The sequence below is a fragment of the Benincasa hispida genome, chromosome 11, assembly GCF_027475165.1.
Source record: "Benincasa hispida cultivar pf3 chromosome 11, pf3_genome.v1.1, whole genome shotgun sequence".
Classification (NCBI taxonomy): domain Eukaryota; kingdom Viridiplantae; phylum Streptophyta; class Magnoliopsida; order Cucurbitales; family Cucurbitaceae; genus Benincasa; species Benincasa hispida.
Window position 1 is genome coordinate 37,850,207 of NC_143488.1, and position 22,843 is coordinate 37,873,049.

The window sequence follows — 22,843 nt, forward strand, 5'->3', positions numbered from 1 at the left end:
ATCTGAGGAAGTATACATACAACCGCCCCTAGGTATTTCTTGTCCATCCTAGAAATTATGGCTCATTTGACGAGCATTGTATGGTTTGAAACAGGCCCCTCGAGCTTGGTTTGCAATCTTTAGTTCCACTATCATTCAACTTGGATTTACATCCAATTCTCATGACACAACACTATTTACACAGCAAACAACTCACGGTATTGTTCTTCTTCTCTTGTATGTTGATGATATGATTATTACTGGGGATGATCCTCAAGCTATCTCTGATCTACAACGCTATCTTGGCAAACACTTTGAGATGAAGGACTTGGGTTCACTCAGTTACTTTCTTGGCCTTGAAGTATCATTGAGCTCTACCAGCTATTAGTAGTCTTAAGTAATGTATGCCTCGGATCTTTTGGTGCGCTCCAGTGTTATTGACTCTACTACAACTCCAACACCACTCGATCCCAATGTTCAGTTGACTCCATTTGAGGATGTTGATCTCTATCGTTAGCTTGTTAGTAGTTTTATTTATCTGACAGTCACCCGTCCTGACATTGCATATGTTGTTCACATTGTTAGTCAATTCATGGCTTGTAAGAATGTATTAGCAACAGCGGAAGCAACAAGGATCATTAAGCACTCTAATTCATTAATTTTGGCAAAATATAAAGCATGCTCTTACAGAAACAAGTGGATTTCATGACATACCTTTGTAGAACTTCTTCAAAGCTCGATCTCCAGCTGCAAACTTCTCCAAATCTTATTGTAGACCTCCTCAAAATCTTCCCCACTATTTTCTTGGTGCTCTAGATTGAGTTGTGGGAGTCAAAACAAGCTTGAATCAAGGGAATTTTGAGAAATGCTCACAATAGCAATCCAGTTGAAGAACACCTTCTTCACCACGAAATTTCAACTAAAATTCTATCGGTTGCCTGCCTCAAAATCACTTCAATCTCTTCAATATATTGCAGACCATCATGCAAGGAAGATAGCTGCATGAGGTGTAGCTCATGCTTGGAGTAATTGAAGGCAAAAATGATGGATCTTGTGTGAGCTACTTCATAAGCCATAATGGAATAACCAAAAATTCCATTTTATGAGTTTTTCATGTTTCTCCAATTTTTCCAAAATTGATTTAAAAAATGAATTTCATTTATGAAATTGAAAAAATTATTAATTTTACAAAATTAATTTATGAATAAAATTAATAAATAATTATTTAAATAATTTAAATAATTCTAATTAATTTAATTTCAAATATTAAATTAATTTTTACATAAGTTCATCTTCATATATTTAAATATTAATTCTCATATTTTGTTTAATTCTCAAAATTAAACATGCAATTATATCTCATATAATTACTAATTTTCTTCATTTTAATTTGAACGTTTCAAATTAACTTATCACGCTACTTTAGAGCTAATCTATTTACGAGCTAGTAGGGGGACCTCATGAACCAGATCATGGGCTCCAACGATCCGAGATTAATTGGCTAAATTCATTAAACCAAATTAACCCTTATTCGTTAACTAATGGGTCACTCCACTAAAGCCCATAGTTGCTCTCCCCCCACTGTAGATATATTATGTCCACATGATTTAACCATAATTAGTAAGTCGACCATTCACAGGTTGTTCGTAATAACGGCTGGGTCAAATATCTTTTTTACCTCTGAGATTACGTCTTGTTCCTCAAGTTCCTACTGATCCTCTAATGAACAACTGGTTTTTGATACAGTCACTAAACCAAGCTCTCTTAGCCCAATGAGAGGGTGGGGCCCCTTGTTCAAGACTTGGATTCATTACTTGAGAGAACAACCTTTATCCTATTACTAAATTGGGTAGGAGTGAATTCCATCTTGCACCCTATGTCCCCAGCTATCTATTCAATCTTACCCCTGAAATGGGAGGCTTATTGAGTCAGTGTTGTTGAGTAAACCATCACCTATACAAATCTAAGGATAATCCTAAATAAACAAGAGTTCATAATTAGCTCAAGATTAAGATCGAGTTACCTAGGTCATCTAAATGAAATAGTCAGTCTTATACAGTAAACATCGTTATAAAGTAAGAGTGATTTATTTCTTGGTTTGATCTTATGCAATCTCATTGCATAGGACGCCCTCACTCCTCATGTCATAACATGTACGAATTAGGATCACTTCGTATGTAGCACTTTACAATTCTTTGTAACAACTACAGAGTAGGAACCATCCAATAGTGTTACCAGAATAAGGTACCCAACCTTATTCACATACTATAGATCATTTTGACTATTTACTCGAACCTGATCCACTCTTATGTCTCCACATAAAGTTCAAGTACTCATGTAATAGTCATGGGTCTTAGTTTATTGGATTTAGACTTTCATGTATATAATTTATAAAATTAATAATAAGTTTATTGACTATAGAAAATGTTTATCATTTTACAAACTGCGAGTTTTAGGACATAAAACCCAACAATACTCCCACTTGGACTAAAACTCCAGTGGATCAATATATACAAATATATACAATGCTGAGTTTACATGGAGAGAATAAAATGTACATATAAAATAAACTAGGGCATTACAATACCCATAAATTCTCCCACTTGTGCTAGTGATACAAAACTCGTAGAGGTGACCCTCAAACACTTTAGTCGAGAGGGCTTTTGTAAACGAATCAACTAAGTTGTCTTGTGAAGTAATCTGGGTGACAATTACGTCTCCTCTGTGTACAATCTCCCTAATGAGATGGTACTTCCGCTTGATATGCTTTCCTCTTTTATGGTTTCGTGGTTCTTTTGAATTTGCAACTGCTCCACTGTTGTCACAATAGAGAGTGACAAGAAGGTGAATATTTGGAACTACTTTCAGATATGTTAGGAATTTTCTGAGCCATACTGCTTTTTTTCTGCTTCACTTGCAGCTACATACTCAGCTTCCATTGTGGAGTTAGCAATACAACTCTGCTTGATGCTTCTCCACACAACTGCTCCTCCATTTAGAGTGAATACTTACCCCAAAGTTGATTTCCTCGAATCAATATCGGTCTGGAAGTCAGAATTAGTGTATCCAGTAAGGATCAGATCCTTGGCACCATACATAAGCATATAATCTCTCGTTCTCTGAAGATACTTGAGAATGTTCTTAACATTAGTCCAATGATCATATCCAGGATTGGACTAAAATCTACTGACTATTCTTATGGCATAATATATATCGGAACGAGTACACAACATTGCATACATTAAACTCCCTACTGCTGATGCATATGGAATTCGATTCATCTCCTCAACCCCTTGAGGTGTCTTTGGACTTTGTTCCTTAGACAGGTGAATTCCATGTTTGAAAGGTAACATTCCTTTCTTGGAATTTTGCATTTTATACCTAGACAACATATTGTTTATACAAGATGCTTGGGATAATGCTAATGTTCTATTCTTGCGATTCTAAACTATTTGGATTCCAAGAACATACTGTGCTTCTCCCAAATCTTTCATTTAGAATTGCGAAGCCAGCCATCTTTTAACATCAACTAGAAATTCTACCTCATTCCCAATGAGTAGAATATCATCAACATACAACACCAGAAAAGCGATAGTTTTGTTAACGATTTTCTTGTATACACAGGGTTCGTCAACATTTTGTTCAAAGCCATAAGATGTGATCACATTGTCAAATCTCATATTCCAGGATCTAGAAGCTTATTTTAACCCATAAATGGATTGATTAAGTTTGCAAACCTTTTGCTCTTGATCCTGCTGTATGAACCCTTCTGGTTGAGACATATAGATACTCTCTTCAAGATAACCATTCAGAAAAGCTGTCTTAACATCTATTTTCCATATTTCATAATCATAAAATATAGCTATGGACAAGAGTATTCTAATTGACTTTATCATGGAAACTGGAGAGAGTTTCTTCATAGTCTACCCCCCCACCCTTTGGGTAAACCCTTTTGCCACAAGTCTTACTTTGTAGGTTTGTACCTTACTAGCTTGGTCTCGTTTTCTCTTGTAGATCCATTTACAACCGATGGATTTTACCCCTTCAGGTTGATCTATAAGATCCCAGACAGAATTTAAATACATAGATTCCACTTCAAGGTCCATGACTTTAATCCATTGGTCTTTATCCACATCAGTCATTGCTTGACTAATAGACAATGGATCCTCTAAACCATCATCTGGTATGATGAATTGAGCTTCAGTCAAACCCATGTACCGGTCACGCTGTTGCACAACCCTCCCATTATGACGATGCGTTCTCAACTCTTGAGAAGGATATGAAGTCCTCGTTTCATCAATAACTCTTGTTGATGGACCTGCTTTATCAATAACTCTTGTTGATACATTTATCATTTCTCTGGACATTTCTTCTATTACTAGCTTACTGCGAGGTTGATGATTCTTCACATAGTCTTCTTTTAGGAAGGTTGCATTTGTCGATACAAATACCTTGTCTTCCTGAGGATCGTAAAAGAAGGCACCTTTTGTTTCTTTCGAGTAGCCTATAAATAGGCATGCTTTTGAACGTCGTTCCAATTTTTTAGGATTTTGCACCAACACATGTGTTGGGCAACCCCAAATTCTGAAGTGACATAAATTTCCTTTACGTCCTCTCCAGAGTTCATAAGGTGTTTCAGAAACATTTTTCGAGGGAACTATGTTCAAAATATACACTGCAGTTTCAAGTGCATGTCTCCAGAAATAATTGGGTAACTGAGCATAACTCATCATGGAACGAACCATGTCCAATAAGGTTCTATTTCTTCTTTCTGCCACACCGTTTTACTGAGGTGTGCTAGAAGCTGTGAGTTGAGACCGAATTCCATGTTCTATCAAATAGTTCTGGAATTCTAAGTCTATATACTCACCACCTCATCCAGTCAAAGCATTTTAATCTTTTTACCTAATTGGTTTTCAACCTCAGCCTTATACTCTTTGAACTTTTCAAAAGTTTCAGACTTTTGGTGCATTAGGTAAATATGCCCATACCTAGAATAATCATCTATAAAGTTGATGAAATATTCATACCGTCCTCTCACTCTAACATTTAGAGGCCTACAAAGGTCTGAGTGAATTAGCTCTAAGGGTTATTTGGCTCTAAGAGCTTTTCCAGCAAAAGATCTTTTTGTCATTTTACCCTCGAGACAGGACTCACAAGGTGGTAATGAACTGTCTTCTAACTTATTTAGATGACTGTTCTTAACCAGTCTTTCAATCCTTTGAGATTTATGTGACCCAATCTTAAGTGCCAAAGATAGGCATTTGGAGAAATTTTCCCTTTCTTATGAGTCTCAGTAGTTTTAAACATCTCTATGTTTAATACGGCTTTAATCTGAGTTTCTTTTAACATATACAAGTTATTTTCTAATTTTGCATAGCAAATCTGTTTACTTCTTGTATTGATGAACACTTCATCATTTTCGAAATAAACTTTATAATTTTGTTCTAGCAAACAAGAGATAGATATTAGATTCCTTTTCATAGAAGGAATGCAATACACATTTTTCAAATAAATGTACTTATCTCCTATATATAACTTCATATCTCCCACTGCTTTAGCTGAAACAACCTCTTCGGTCCCTACCTTAAAGATTGTTTCACCTTCTGTTAACTATCTCCAGGAACTTGTTTCTTGTGAGATAGTACAAACATGATTAGTGACACCTGAATCAATTATCCAGATTTTATCGTTTTCCACTAAACATGCTTCGATAACAAGTAAATCATATTTATCTTGCTGTTCGAATTCTGCATTCACATCTATATAATTCAAAATTTTAGATGAGTTAGGAGATAAAGGGCAATTCTCTGTTAAAACTATTTTGGTGTAATCAACTGCTAGTAATTTGTTTATTGATTTGATTTTACTGTTATTTAATTCGGAAGTGAGTATTCTAGAAGAATTTGACATGCTGATAAAATCTAAAAAAATTCTAATTAGTAAATTGTAACTAAATCTAAAATCAAGTTTTAGAAAAAAGTAATAATGTATCCATAAACATTTTTTATTTCCAATAATACGTGTTACCGAGGTGCAGTCAGATACTCCTTCACTAAAGCAAACAATTTCGACCAAACACTATCTCCGGAGTAACTCTTATTCCTATAGTCTCTGGAATAACTCTTATTCCTATAGTCGTTTAGTTACCGTTTTCGATCAGAAATTACTAACACTCTTAATAATTCCATAAGTGTAACCCTCCGTTTTCAGAGTCAGAGGTCGGCCCCAACTATGCTACCAAAATGGAGAGTCAAGGTTGGGAATGGACCTAAGAAATCCTATCCATTTCTGGAGTTTGAGTTGTTCTGAATCCTATGTTACAACCCTCTTAGAAGATAGCCGTCGTTAAACAACTAGCAAGGGCCGCCTAAAGCAAACCAGCAGGCACAACATAGGAATCTCACGATCCCCTCTCTCTCTTTTCTCTTCCATCTTGTCCCCACTCTTTGTAATTTGTTTTCGCCTTTTTTATGAATAGGAAACAGATAACAAGAATTGCGAGATTGAAAGAGAGGAAGTGAAGAACAAGAGTAGTGAGAGTGAAAGAGCGATAATCAAGGTTGAGAGCTTTGTGAGCTGCACAATAAGGTCCTTTTGGTAATTTTCGCTGATGACGATACAAGTAAAAACAAAACTACATTTTAAAAAATGAGGCGAATTCCATTTTTTTTTCTTTTTTCTAACAACTTTTTCACTAAAAATGTATTTAACATGTTTATACCATGTATTTCTAGTATGAAAAATATCATTGTTATTTAATAAATTTCAATAAAAATGAACTTCATATATTAAATTTTAAGATCTATTGAGAGTGAATAGCCTAAATTTAGATATTTAAAAATAACTAAAAATGAACAAGTCCCAAAATGATATTCTAACCTTTATTAATATATTACTTGTTGAAACTTTATATATATATTTTATTTTATTTCTTATATTTTAAAATGTGATTAAATACACATTTTGTCACTAAAGCAAAAATAGTTCATCTGACATGCAAAAATATGTTAGTGATCAAAAGTATGGTTCAAATCTCATCACCCACATCCTATTAAAAAAACACATGCACACTTTATTTATTAATTTTTTTTTTTGAAGGAATAAACTTTAAAAAACAACATAGATTGATGTTCTAAATTATCCGGCTTCATATACTAAAATATTTTGAATATGCAGTTTACCTCAAGTAATGATGGTAGTTTATTTTATTTTTTTCCCTCAAATGTCTTGTAACAGATTTACACTTGCTGCTTGGGGTTAAAATATTATTTTACTTCCTATGTTTTAAAATTTATTCAATTTTAATATTTATAGTTTAAATTGTCCAATTTTAGTTCAATAATTTTAATAAATCTTAAATTTAGTCATTCAACGTTAAATTTTACCAAAATTGGTTAAATAATAATAATTATTATCATACAAGAAAATATAATATGTAAATATATTTCAAAATTTATAGTAAAAATACTAAGGGCATGTTTGGTAGTTGATAACAGAAATTTGAACACAAGGGATTCAAAAAAAATAAAGTAGTATTTCATGTTTTATTTATGTTTAGTCACAGATTAATTCCAATATGAATCAATTATTCAAAATATGTTTGATAATATATTTATAAACCATAAAACTAATTATAGTCAGTCACTGGATATTATGATGAATATAAACTATTATTACTTTAAGGCTAAATTATACAAAATATCCTCGAACTTTGTACTTTGTGTCGAAAATACCTCTTAAAAATTTAAAAAATTCCCATAAACTTCTAAAGTGAGTTCCAAAATACCCTTACCATTAGTTTTAGATTGAAATCGTCAGTATTTTGTGTCAAAAATATCACTAGACTTTCAAAAGTCTCAAAAATTCCCTTAAAGTTGAAAAAAAAAATGTTAAAAAATATCCTTATTGTAATATGAATAGAAACCATTAATATCGTCTTACTTCTCTATTTTCCGTAGTTTTCCTCCCATCCCTTCCTCAATATCCTCTTATTCTTCTTTTTGTTAATATTTATTTATATATATAAAAAAGTAAATAAATAGAATTACACACTTCAGGTATATGGACTATCATAAGAAGAAAAAGAATAAAGAAGCACCAAGAGAATTTAGGACTTAAATGTTTTAACAATGTTGTACTTCAATAGTTGATTGTCTCTTGATAACCAAATACATTTTTTTTTGTTTGACTATTATCATTTTAGTATGTTTTAAGGGGGATTTGGCTTTGAAATTTTTATGATTTTGTGGGATTTTATGAATTGACTTAAAATTTTGGTTGCTCGAAAAATTGGTATAAACTAAAAAAGGAAAATTAAGTGAAAATAAAAGTGTTTATATGAAAAAAAAAAAAAAGGATACATGTATGATTTGTTTTGAAATTGGATTTTTCGAATTTAAGAAGACTTCAAACAAATTGATCATCATATTAACAGTATGAGCATTTTAAAACTTTTTTTTTTTAATTTTAAAGTTGTATTTGCAACGAGGTATTAATAGTTTTTGTTCATATATTAATAGTGAAAGTATTTTTGAATTTTTTTAAGTTAAGGGTGTTTTTGAAACTTTTGAAAGTTTAGAGGATCTTTGAAACAAAACTTTAACGGTTTCCATAAAAAATTAATGGTAAGGATATTTTTGAACTCTTTTTGAAAGTTTAATAATATTTTTAAAACTTTAAAAGTTCAGGAATATTTTTTTTACTCAAAATACAAAGTTCATTGGCATTCTTTATGATTTGCATTACTTTATTTATGAACTTGATTTATATTAATATTTTTGTATAATTATCATTTCACGATATCATATAATTTATAATATATTATATAATATTTTAATTAAAAAATAATTGAATTTATGACACAAAATATTACATTTATTATTGTTTTGATCTCTTTTTTAAATAATTCTACATTTTAAAGTTTTAAACAAAATATGAATACACTGAAAACAAAATTCAAGCCAACTACCAAGCACATATCCGCTTTAATACAATGAATTTGAATTACCTACCAAACGGATTCTAAAAGATAACAAAAAGTTTTGTAAAAAAAAAACGAACAAACTAGTAGTGGAGACTAAATCTAAGATTTATTTAAAGTTCGAAGACTAAAAACTAGAAAATTGAAAGTACAGTGAACAAAATTCAAGGTATAGGGACCAAAATGTTCTAACCTCTCTATGTTTATATATTGAAAACATATTTATATGCATATGTATGAATGAAAGTATAGTTGGTGCTTCAATCCCCACAATCTTTACAATGGTCTATACCAAAGATTCTTCAACTTTGACAATATTTGAATGTTAGTATTACTTAAAAGTATCAAATTTCTTTACCCAACTGGGCAACTATCAACCACAACACCCTTGGCTGTAGGACAAGCAGCCAAGTCACAGTGTTCACCTGCAGTTCCCCACCAATCCACACTTCTTTCTTCCATCCCAACTGAGAAATACAACAACACAGCCATGAAAGCCAGCCCTCCATCCAATGCAGCTGAAAGAATGTAGTTGTATCTCTGCCACCACTGCTTCCTGTATCGAAACACGACGAAATTGAACACGGTTCCTATCAGAACCCACGCATTGTAGTTCACTGCCGTTGCCGGGGGCATCATTGCCGTCGCTCCAAGCAATACGGGGAGATTGATTAGAGGAATCCAAGATTGCTTTGGGAAGCCTTTGTGGAGTAGCCATACTAGAATTGGCCCTACTGCACCACCAAGGAAGAACCAGTTCATGGTACCGTAGAATCCGTGTGATCCGAATATTCGCTTCGGCCCGATCAGTCCCCATATGACTGATGCGTCGAAGAATACACGATCGCTTGGACACGTCCATGGACTGTTGGGAGGAAGGAGTTCCACTTCGCATATATTTGATATGGAAGCTAGCAACCACCATGCCACACAAAGATTGATGGTTCCAGCTAGTATTGTACCTATGAACTATATTATTCACTCGAAACAGAAAAGACATAAGTCAGCAAGTTTGCTAAAAGGCTTTTCATTTTCTTACAATATCATATATATGGAGGGGACGATTCAAACTTATGATTTCGTAAAAAGTAGTACTACTTTAACCACTCAATCATATTCAAGGATAATATTGTTGTCGATGTTGACATCGAAATTCAATTTTACAGATATATAAATAAGATATCGATATCGGTGGATATTTCTATAAGTCACGAAATTTATAAAATTCATTTAGATTAATAATTAAATTATTTTTACTCCCAAACTAAGGTATGGATATTGTTATTAGTATTTCTATTCATATTGGACTGAATAGATGACATTTTTTATGTTTTACGAGCATTTATATAAGATGTTGGGGATATCCATGGATATTTATCATTGATGTTGAACCTTTCAATTTATGGATATATCGACATGTCGACGGATATTTTCATCTTGGTTATGCTATTAATTTTGGTAATGGTTTTTTTTGTATAATTTACTTGAGATACAAAAAATTAACAACAAAGACCAAAATCAGTATTGGATATTTGTAAGCACGAGAATCAAAACAAAAAAAATCGAAACAAAATAAGTAAAGCATCTTCAAAGAAGTTGAATGAGGGAAGGAAATGGCACCTGAACTAGGAACATTGATTTTGGAGGAATCTTCATATAATGTCCAAGCTTGAAGTCACTGAGGAAGGAGACAGCTTGAGCCATGCTCATGTAGCCATAAGTTTTAAAGCATACATTTGCAATTGGTCTTCCTGGATATATAAGTCCCATGACATACTCTGTAATGATGTTCAGCCCTGGAGTCTGTTTATGATCCATTGTTCAAAAGATTGGGATATAGTTTAATATTCAAAGACATTTGAAAATTGTAAAGTAGAACAAAGGAGCTCGATCTATCAAATATAACTTGTGGAAATTTTCATTACCTTTCATAAAGATTTTATAGGAATTCAAAAGAAAAACCATAAAAAAAAAAAAAAAAAAATCATAAAGGTGTTATTAGAGATATATTAGTAATTAGCTACCAACGTTGTTATGGAATTTAGTTATAAATAAGAGGTATGGGGAAGGAGGTAGTTAAGCATTTTGATTAGTGAATTAGGACTTGTAATTCTTCATATTTCAATATCATTCTCGTTGTTCTGGTTCTTATCACAAAGTTTTACGGGAGGCATATACCCTCAACCTAGACATTAAAGGTTCATATCCTCCACCCCACGTGTCGTTAAACTTAGAAAAACAACATGGGTTACCAAAATATACTTGTTTTTCAAAAAAAAGATGGAAATGCAATGACTCCTTTGATTATAATACTATTTTTAGCTTTCTATTTTTAAGGCCAAATTGTTTGCTTAATAACTAATTTCTTTGGTAGTCTTTTTAATTGTACAAAACAAAACAAACCAAATTACTATCAAATGGGGATTAAGAAAGGAACCAATTTTACTTGCGGATGAGTATGTTTAAACAAGTAACCGAGACCGAGAGCGGTAAGAAAGAATTCGTGTGGTTGCTGCATCATCTAAAGCCAATTGAAGTAATGCAAGAGGAGAATAAATGAAAAGTTCTTTTTCCCAAACTAACCTGGTTTGTTGTGGCAGTGATAATACTGATGGGAAGAGTGAAAAGAAAGGCCATAGCAGCAGCAAAGAGAAGCCCCCACCATGGAAGTTGAACTTGATGTTTCAAAAATATGCAAAGTATTAGAGAAACCAACACTGTCAAAACAAGCAACAAGTAAAACCACCAGGAAGGTATGTCTTCATATCTCTTCATCAGCTTGGTATGGATATCCTCTTTGCCTTTGTACGAGGCGTGATACCGTTCGTAGATCTCCCTATCCATAATTTTTTTTTTTTAAAAAAAAACAGTATTAAGCTCCTAAGTAACATTCATTGTCATAAATCACCAATTGACTCAAAAGCTTAAGTTGATGGATAATAGTAAATTTAATATTATATCATTAACACTCTCCCTCACTTGTGGGCTTGAAATATGAAGAAGACCCTAACAAGGGGAAATCAATATTAACTACGGAGGAAATAACATTGCAGAGGCTGAAACACAGGACCTCTTGGACCACCTATTCTGATACCATATTAAATCATCGATTGACCAAAAAGTTTAAACTGATAGATGAAGGCAAATTTAATATTATATCATTAACACATTGTTTCATTGAGCAAAACCATTTTCATCTAAGTACATAGTATTCCTAAAATATAGTCAGTTATTGTTTTACACCAAAGAGGCATAATAAAAAGAAGGGACTCTCATAATTTAAATATGTATCCAATTTAACTCGCTATGAAATGAACTTCTAATAAAAAACAATTGTCATATTAAAGTCACTCTCATTTTGAGCATTACAGATCAATCATCAACTGATCCTTTAATTCCAGCCAGTAAGAAAGATCTCGACTTAAAATGATAAAAAGAAGGGACGCTCTCATAATTCAGATATGTATCCAATCTAACTGGCTGTGCAATGAACTTATAATCAAACACAATCATCGTATTATAAACAATAAAAATATGTTTCTAAAGTCACTTTCATTTTGAGCAGAAGCAGAACAGGTCGCCAATTGTTCTTTTAATTCCAGCCAGAAAGAGGGACCTTGAGTTTAAAAAATAGATTCTAGAAGCTAAACCAACTAATACTATCCTCAGAAATTTCAATAATCAAGTTCAATGATAACAGATAAGATTCTTCAATATCCATACCTTCCATAGAAGAAACCAACGTGAGTAAGAGTAGCAGCAACAGTAGCAAAGCCAAATCCATAAGTGAGAGCAAAAAACATACTCAAATGGATCTGTCCATGCTCCTCATACTTAGCCAAATCAAGCTCAAACTTGTCATTAACAATGGCAGTGATGTTATAAAGCTGACCACCAGCAGTGAACAATTTAGAGGAGAAAATTGGGAAGGTGGAGGCATTGTAGAGGTTAAAGCCCCAATATGCAATGGGGACAGCAATGTATATGATCAAAGTGTATCCCACAAAGATATTGACAATGGAGAAGAAAGGGCTGATGAGAGGGCTGAACAAGAAGGAGGAAACAGCAGACCAGTCAAGAGTGAAGGCCCCAAGGCCAAGGCCTTTCATGCCTGAGCCAAGTTGTTGGGCTGTCACCGAGTTGGGGAAGGCCCAACAGACCCAAGAGATGCTTGTTAGTGTAGGGAAGAGGTAGCCTGGGATTACATACCATGAGAAGCTACAAATTAGTGCAATTAGGAAGAACTTTCCTTTTGACATGCGACAGTCTTCTTTTTCATGCAAAGCCCTATAGGGGAGAGAGAATGGAAAAAAGTTACTCTAAATCTGTTTGGTTAAATAGTAATAATTGCAAATGTAAAATTAAACTCGTAAATCACCCATTGACCCAAAAGCTTAAGTTGATGGGTATATGTAGAAGACCAAATAAGTGGAAATCAATATTAATTGGAGAGGAAAGAACATTGTAGGAGTTTGAACAGATGACTTCCTACACTACTTGCTCAGATATCATTTTAAACCACTGATTGACCCAAAAACTTGAGTTGATGGATGATGGTAAATTTAATATTATATCATCTAACATAAACAATCAACTTGTCAAATAGTAATAGTAATATGTGTCTTGTCCTCTTAGTTATGTTATTCTAAGATTAAACAAAAGTTACTCAAAATCCAATAATTACTTTGTATTCTCGTGGAATATAATATCACATGTATGAATGAATGGATATACTAGAGATGCAACGAGTGTTTCAGTTGAACTATGCTCAAACAAATAAATAAAACATGATAACTTTCTTTTTTAACAAAGAAAATAAATAAAAATCGATTTCGAATGTGAGTGAAGATTTGAACGTCCAATCTCAAAGGATGAAAATGGTGTTTTAATAGTTAATTTAGGCTCATGACACACGCGTTATTAGACCATAGTGGAACCTTTTAGGAGTAATTTTTGGTGTCTGACTTGGGTTAGATTTTAATTTAGCTCGTGAGTTTTAAAATGTGGCATAGTTTCACAATAATTGTGATTATAGTGCTTACGATTATGTTTTTGTTAGCTACCAATAAATGTTGATTTGGCAAAAGTTTATTTTCTTTTGCTTTACTTTGTTTTGTTGTCTCAAAACTCGGGGTTTTTTGAAATATATATGTTTGAAAATCGCAACTTTGGACTTTAGTTTTCCGTTTTATCTATAATAATGGATTCTTTTTCACTAAACTTCAGGCTAGCGTGACAATCATTCAAGTCCCATTTGATAATCATTTCTTTTTTTATATATAAAATTAAGTTTGTAACTACTACTTTCATACGGGAAATTGATATTGATGGCCCATCTCGAAATTTGGCCTCACTTTTTAATTTACTCGATTTTCGACCTTTTGCTGATGTCATTACCTTGTGAATTTACCACCTTAACCCTTCTTCCTTCTTCTTTCCCTCTTTTGCAGATTTTTTTCTTACGTTTTTTTCTACCTTTCTTTTTTTCCCTTTTTTTATTTTCCGGTGATTTCTTCTATTTACGATGCCTTATTTCTTTCAACAATTTTTTTCTTTTCCGGCAATTTATGTTTATGTTACTCTTTCTTTTTCTTTTTTTTCCCCCTTTTTCCGACGAGATCTCCTTCCCAACCTCTTTTCTTCAATTGTCCTCCTTTTTCGGTGATTTCTTCTGTTTATGTCGACGTCTTCTTCTTTTCCTCGAATCAAAGATGTAAGTTGGAGCGTGAATCAAAATGAGAGGAAGAAGCGAGAGTGAAAATTCAAATGAAGGAAAAACTCAAAGGAAAAAACTACAAAATTGATGAGGAAGAAGCTTGAGGAAGAAACGAGAGGAAGAAGCGAGAGGAAGAATTCAAAAGAAGGGAGGAATCAAGGAAAAAAATGAAGGAGAGCAACGTGAATGAGATGAAGAAGCGAGAAATTTGGGTTGCGTCTAGCCTTGCACGCATTTTGGAGTTAGAACGGCACTTTCACACACGACTGACGTAAACAGAAAGCCAAAATTTTGAACGTTTTTTAAAGTAAGGCCAAATTTCGATTGGACCCCTAAATAGGAGCCATCCGAACAAATTTTCCCTTTCACACATTGGTTTTTATATTTTGTTGTTTACATTTTAGGAGTGTTTTCAAAATCAAAACTAAAAGTAGTTTTATAAAATTTGTTTTTGTTTTCTCAAATTAGCTAGGAATCCAAATGCTTACCTCAGAAATGTGAAAACCATGAGTAAAGAAATTATGAGAAGATAAAGAATAATTTCAAAAAATCGAAAACCAAATTGTTATCCAATGGAGCTCAACTATTATCTATTTTTACTGAAAAAAATATTTTTAGGGGGTATGCATAGTTTTTAAATTATTTTAGAGAGAGTTACAAGTTCTGTTATTATTTTTTTTAAAGGACTAATTAAATGGGGAAACTTTACACGATTTTTAATTGAGTCCCAAAATATATTCTTAAAAAATGAAAAAAAGAAACATATAATAGATATAAGAAATAATTTCAAAAGAATTAATATTTAAAAGTAATATATAAGAAAAAAAAAATAGTTGACTGACCGGAAGAGAGAGACCTGAACGAGCGTACTGGGCCACCACATATGAGATGGCTCGACCACGTATTTTCGCAAAAGCCCAGCCCAACCATATCCCAACACCTGTAAATTTCGTGTCAACCCGGGACCCGACCCACACTCAAGATAAGCCTCCATTGACTCTTTGAATAATTTTTAAATAGAAATCTGATTCCCGATAAGTGAAGACTAAATATAGAAGGGTTTTAAAAATAACCCTCACAACCCCCTAGATGTTGACAAAAGTAACCTTATATAATATAACTAGAGCTCAAAATTATTATACATATAATTCTAGGTGATTTCTTTATATAAAATTAGACCATGTTCTCAATTCTCATAGTTTAGGGTTAGTTTCCAAAAAAAGAGTCTCTCTCTTTTTCTAATTTTCCATCTTTTTAAGATAAAAGAAAGCTTTTTTTTTTTTTTTTATTAAAAAAAATTTGTTTGAATCCTCAACATTTTTTGTTTTGATTCATTTTCGTCTTCATAATTTTAAAATATTCATTTTAGTCTCTATACTTTCAACTTGGGTCCATTTTGATTCTTATATTTTTAAAAAGTGACCATTGTGTTCCCTTCATTTTTAGAGATCAAAATGATCCGTTATTGAAAGTCCAAGGACCAAAATGAATAAAAAAATTTCAATGATCAAAATGAACCTTTTAACAAAAGTTTTACAATGATCAAAATGAACATGTTAGAAATATAAAAAATGATCTTTTAGAAACTATAAAGATGAAAATAAACTAAAACTAGAGTATTAGTATTTAATTTATTATTATTTTTAAATAGAGTGATAGTGATTGATTGCGAAAACCGAAAAGGAAAAAAAAAATACCGTATATGTATAACAAATTGAAAAATAGCTGGATTACAGAATAACTTTGACTTCTTTTCTTTGAAATTATAATATTAATACAGTTAGTTAAAATACCAACATTTTCAAATGAAAAAAACTGGGTGTACAACCACACGTGATAATTTTTTTAAAATTAAAAAATATTTTTTAATGTGTATAAAAAAATGAAATATGAGACTTAACTGTTTTATGGTTGTACTTAAGTATCACTATTTCAAAATATCATAGACTCGCATCTACGTCGTAATCACAACATATCCATTTAAACTAAAAGAAAGAGTTGGTACTTTCAAAACTCATAACTTCATACTCACTTCTATAAATTTCGTTAATATGAACTTTACTTGAATTTTGGTGAAAAGAAATATTTATAAGCGAGCAATCTAAAAAATTAGATGAAATCGAATTAAAACAAGTACCCACTTGTTTTCAAACTTAAATAAATAAATAAATATCACTATTGATACTTTCAAAATTTAAAAACATTTTTTTAAATCTAAAATGCCAATTTACAGAAATACCCTTCCACCCACCGACCGCATCATTTTGCATTTGGCAATACAAGAAACGAAGCAAGAGAGACTCCACCTTTTCTTTTCTTAATTAATAAATTGGAATAAAATGTCGATTTCATCATTGAACTTGAAAACTCATCCCGTTTTAATTTTAATATTTTTAAATATTCAATTTTTCATTATTATACGCTTAATAAAGAAAATTAGTTGGTTAGTTTATCTATAAGTTTCTTTTTTAAAAATTAAAATATAGCGATATTCTTTTTTTTTTTTTTGGCTAATTGACAAAAATTGACCCTCTAAGTTTAAAATTTTGAAAATGAGCCCAGTTTTCAAAAGATTGTTTCTTGGGACCTTAACAAATGAAAAGTCACAAATGTCTTTATTGAGGTCAAAACTTTGAATTTCTCATATTCCTTACAATTCTTTTATAATTTAAAAAAAAAATTGAAAAGAACTTTTAGAACTTTGGTGGAAATTCATTAATTTCGATCACATTATGGGTCGAAAATAAAGATCTAAACTATATATACACATATATAATACAACAAAAGAAAAACATTATTCGAAATAAATTTTAATTTTTTTTATCACTTTTTAGAAAATAAGTATCAAAGAATTGTATTAACCAAAACATAGACAAAAGTTTTAGTTTAGATTTTTTTATTCCATTTTAATAGAATTAAATTTAAAAAAATAAATTTTGATTGAAAGAATTAACAAACTTGATGAAAAATTGAAGAATGTGAAAACATACAAAAAGTTGTTTGAAAAACTGAAATGTAATCAAGATCATAAATGGAAATGAGATAGCGAAACGTAAAAATGGTTAAAAAGAAGGTCGGATCGAAAAACTGTCGGAATAGAATGAGTTTTTTATAACAAATCCGATATAAAACACTCAATCAAAACATGGATTTTAGCTTATATTACATTTCAATCTCATCCTATTATGGGCCACCAAACACCTCAAAGATATAAAAAGATACGACCTTATCCTAATTAAAATTTTGAATTGAAATTATTATTATTTTATAAAAATTTAGACCTTAACAACTTATTTATTTATTTATTTTTTTAAAAAAGAGTTATAATGTAAAAGACACGAAAACAGTAATTTCACTGTAAAATTAGGGTTTAAAATTACCTGAGTGGTAACGATGAGAAGCCAAGCGGCGACAAACGAGATGTTGCGACGGTAAAACGCCTTAATAATATTCACAATTCCGACGGCGTAAGCGGAGCCACCGCCGAAGGCGGTTCCGGCATTCGCGAATATCGAAATCAGAACATGCTCCTTCATGTTAAACGGCCCCGGGTTGAGCGAGAACCGCCTCGATCCGAACCCTGGCAATCTGAACCGGGCCGCCGGCAGAACCGCCGCCATGAACTGGCCAATCGGAAGAGTGGCGACTTGGACCGTGATCTGAGTGATGATGAGAGGCTCCGTTCGGTAATAGAAAAATTGGTTCAAAAATGAGAGAAGAGCGCATGAGAGAAGGCCGAGAGTCCACATCCGGAAGGTCCAGACCGGGAGCGTCGGGTCGTCGGAGTTCGTCACCGTCAGTCGGACTTGTTCAATCGGTGAGATTTCGTCGTCGTCGGCAGCGGGATCGTTGCCGGAGACTGGCGGCGGCGGTTGAGTCTCCATTGGTGAGCGCGGTGGCCGACAGCGGGAGATAAGGATGAAAATGAACGGAGTGAGTAAGGCAAGCACTTCAACCCTTCACGTTGATAAATGTTTGACTTATTTGGCGATCTAGACAAATGTTTAACTTATTTGAGCTGATGTAAACATGGTTAGATATATATAATTAGAAAATCGTGACAATTTTTTTTTGATTGATTTTTTATATGTAAGAAAAATCGTAACTCTAATCATTACTCGATATAATTTGTGTAGTATATTTTTACATTCTTAATTGACTCATATCTAAATTTATATTTTTCTAATATGATATAAGAGTCCATAAATTCATCCTAAGAAAAAATTAAGGCAAACTAATCAAAGCATTACCCTGAATCAAAATGTCAAAAATTTGAAATTCATTTAAACTTGGCAAATTACTAAAAGAAGAAAACACTTTAATGTAACAATTAAATTATAATGTTTTGGCAATAGTTCAACTAACAGGAATTTGTACTATCAATCTCGAAGTCAAGGTACGATTTCCACCTATATGCTTTTTTTTTTATAAAAAAATAGTAATACTTCAATCGACTAGACTATGGTATGAAAATTACGAAAATCGAAGTCATATAAGTTATGGGTGACAAGAAAGCTAGAGATGTCCATTTAACTCGTCGGGCCCAATCTTGAATGGGACGGAGAATCTCCAATTAGACGAGAAATGAGGAGGGAGCGAGGGGACTTTTTTCCTTATAGCTAAACGGATAGGAACATGGACAGAGAATATATTCCCCATCTCCTCCACCTGCCTCGCCAAATTAATTAATTACTTAGTTAACTATACATACAAGGGCGGAGCACATAGAGGCTATGCCCACTCTCAAATTATCGGTTTTTGTATTTTCAATATAAATTTTTAAGTAATAGCTAATATTATTATTAATAAATGTGCATTTATTGTCAAATCCCTTTTGTAGTTTAGTGGTTAAAGGGTTGACTAATGTTGCATGAGACTTAGGTTTGAATATTGTTGGATCTTTTTTTAACTCCGATTTTAAATTCTTCCTAAAAAATTGGTTTATCTTAAAAAAATATGATTTAAAAGTAGAATTCCTATATCCGAACTGATTTATCTAGATGGAAATAAATTAGGAATTTTTTTTAAATTCCAAAAATGAAGTTAAAATATAAAGTAGGTTTTAGTTTTTTAGGCTTTTATTTTCCTACGTAATTTTCGTTATATATAATATATATATTAGTTCTAGAGTTGTACAAGATAATTTTTTTTGTTGCTCGTTAGGCTATATGTATCATATCATTGATATGTAAGTTTGAAATTCTTTTTTGACTTTTTAGTTCTTATATTTTTAAATCTACATAATAGCTTTAATATTTTTAATGTGAATACTTTTGTAGAGTTAGCTCTAATTCAATATGGAGAGATATTTTAATTGTGCCATTAATTTTTTTACACATATTTTATGTTCACATTACTCTTTATATATTTTTGTTTATTTCCATGTTATTTTTACATTCACATAACTCATATAGGTTTTTAAAATTAATTTTGGAGTTCAAGTCAGGGGACTATTTGTTGTCACTCGTTTGGATATACAATTTGGCAAGTAAGTTTTAAAATTCAAAATTAAAATGTAGTATTCTTATTATTAATACTTTTCTAGAGTTAATTCAAAATTAATATGGAAAGATATTATAAAAGAATAAAAATAGTGACAATAGAGGCATCATCTTCAAAGAAGAAAAATGTTTTGGGTTCCAATCGATCTTATGTAGAATTCAATCTAAAAGAACTACCCGCAGATCCTGTTCTAAGAACCAAAATTTATTATTATAATTATAATATTCGAGATCAAGTTCGTAGAGCATATTTGCTAAAAGGTCCTTGTTAGCCTCGAAATCATACTTTTCCACTTAAGAAATTTGGTACAAAGTCAAGACGATTTAACTCAGCTTGGTTTAGTGAATATTCTAATTGGCTAAAATATAGCATTTCAAAGGATGTCTCATTTTGTTTATGTTGCTATCTATTCAAACCAGAAGTAAGTGAAGGGTTAGGAGGTGACTCTTTTGGTAGCGAAGGATTTTCTAATTGGAAGAAAAAAGAGAAATTGTATATTCATGTTGGTGGTCCCAATAGTGTACACAATACGGCTTTGGGTAAATGTGAGGCTTTTTTGAAATAAAAACAACATATTGGGACTTTTTTAAATAGGATGTCTGACTAAGCACAAGGCTTACATTCTGTGGACATGATGAGACAAATGATTTGAGGAATCAAGGTAAGTTTCTTGAACTTTTACAATGGTTATGCAACCATAATAAGGATATTGAAACTGTGACTTTGAAAAATGCCCCAAATAATTTGAAATTGACTTCATTCGATATTCAAAAAGATATAGTGCATTCCATTGAAGTAGAAGTTGTTAATATGGTTATAAAAGATATGAGTGACAGACAGTTTTCTATCTATAAGACGAATCAAAAGATATATCTTCAAATGAGCAAATGTCAATTGTATTGCGATATATGGATAAAGGTCATATGATTGAACGATTTATTGGAATCATACATGTTAATGATATAAGTTCTCTATTACTTAAGAAAGCCATAGATGATATTTTTTTCTCAACATGGGTTAAGCATTGGTAGTTTACGAAGACAAGGATATGATGGAGCAAGTAATATGCAAGACCAATTCAATGAATTGAAAGCACTTATTTTAAAATAAAATGAATGTGTTTTTTACATCCATTATTTTTCTCATTAGCTTCAATTAGCTCTTATAGCTGCTGTTAAAAATCACGTGGAAATTGTTGATCTATTTTTTATTGTTATAAATGTGGTGAATGTAATTAGGGCGTGAGCAAAACATCGAGATATTCTATGAGAGAAACATAGAATGAAAATTTTTGAAGCTTTAAATAATGGTGAAATATTAAATGGTTGAGGATTAAATCAGGAGACAATGATTAAACGACTAGGAGATACTCGATGGGGATCACATTACTACACTTTAACAAGTTTTATTACAATGTTCTCTTCAATAGTTGATGTACTTGAGACAATTGTGTAAGGTGGATCAAATTCAAAACAAAAATATGAAGCAAAGACTCTAATAAGTTCAATTCTATCTTTTTACTTTGTTTTTCATATACATTTTATGGAAATTATCTTGGGAATCACAAATGACTTGTCTCAAGCATTAATAAGAAAAGATCAAGATTTGGTGAATGCAATGAATTTAGCTAAAATTTATAAAGAAAGACTTCAAAAAATAAGAGAGTCTGATTGGGATTCGTTGTTGAGTATGGTTTCTGATTTTTGTCATAGTCATGATATTGAAGTTCGTAAAATAGATGACCTATTTCTCACTCGAGGAAGACAAAGGCAAAAATCTCAACCAGTTACAAATTTATATCATTATCATTTTGAAGTTTTCTATGTCGTCATCAATATGCAACTTCAAGAGTTGAATAATCGTTTTACTGAAACAAATACTAAATTTCTTCTCTGTGTGGCATGTCTAAATCGTGAGTAATTCATTTGTTTCTTTTGATAAAAAAAATTTAGTCAACTTGCTCAACTTTACCCAAGAGACTTTTCAGCTATTGAATTTTCTATGCTTGATGATCAACTTCAAAATTACATTATTGATATGCATTCAAATGTTGAGTTTATTGAGCTAAAAAGCATATGTGATCTTGCAACAAAAATGGTCATGACAAATAAAGACAAGGTCTATCCATTAGTTTACAGATTACTCACCTTGGCATTGATTTTACTTGTCGCCACAACTACTGTAAAAAGAACATTTTTTGCTATGCATATTGTGAAGACTTGATTGCGTAATCAAATGGGAGATCAATGGATGAATGATTGTTTTATAGCCTATATTGAAAATGATTTATTTGATAAGTTAGATACTGAAGTTATCATGGATCAATTTCAAAACATGAAAACTTGTAGAGGGCAATTGTAATGTACTAAATTAGTTAATTTATGAAGTTATGAATACTTTTTACATTCATTTATAGTTTTTTTTTTTTTTTTTTTTTTTTTTTTTTTTTTTTTTTTTTTTTTTTGCATATAGTGCCCCCTATATAAAATTTCTGGCTCCGTCACTGTACACATACATATATATACACAAATTCATAAGAATGCTTGATGCTTTTATATATATATGTGTGTGTGTGTGTCACATATATATATACATAAATTCATAAGCAAGTTTGATGCTTTTATATATGTGTGTAAAGTTATGAATACTTTTTTACATTCATT

General features: G+C 31.8%; 1 protein-coding gene and 1 pseudogene across 1 annotated transcript; one reads left to right on the top strand and one right to left on the bottom strand.

Moving 5' to 3' along the window:
- Window positions 1-9,146: 9,146 nt before the first annotated feature.
- Window positions 9,147-18,804, bottom strand: OPT4 (oligopeptide transporter 4). The gene is made up of 6 exons (XM_039049138.2): window positions 18,059-18,804; window positions 15,521-15,618; window positions 12,686-13,249; window positions 11,546-11,798; window positions 10,583-10,765; window positions 9,147-9,931 (listed from the first exon to the last, which is right to left on the bottom strand). Exons 1-6 carry the CDS (start codon window positions 18,560-18,562, stop codon window positions 9,317-9,319), a joined length of 2,217 nt encoding a protein of 738 aa, XP_038905066.2. The 5' UTR covers window positions 18,563-18,804; the 3' UTR covers window positions 9,147-9,316.
- A 1,042-nt stretch (window positions 18,805-19,846) lies between these two features.
- On the top strand, window positions 19,847-21,290 carry LOC150032614 (uncharacterized; annotated as a pseudogene).
- Window positions 21,291-22,843: the final 1,553 nt, after the last annotated feature.

What these genes read in the sequence shown, in the direction of transcription:
- OPT4 (XM_039049138.2), bottom strand. Translation starts at nt 18,562, where the DNA reads ATGGAGACTCAACCGCCGCCGCCAGTCTCCGGCAACGATCCCGCTGCC. An exon ending in GTTCAGGTCTCTCTCTTCCG is followed by an intron (nt 13,250 to 15,520) that starts GTCAGTCAACTA and finishes TCTCCCCTATAG; the next exon opens with GGCTTTGCATGAAAAAGAAG. An exon ending in TCACTGCCACAACAAACCAG is followed by an intron (nt 10,766 to 11,545) that starts GTTAGTTTGGGA and finishes GATCATAAACAG; the next exon opens with ACTCCAGGGCTGAACATCAT.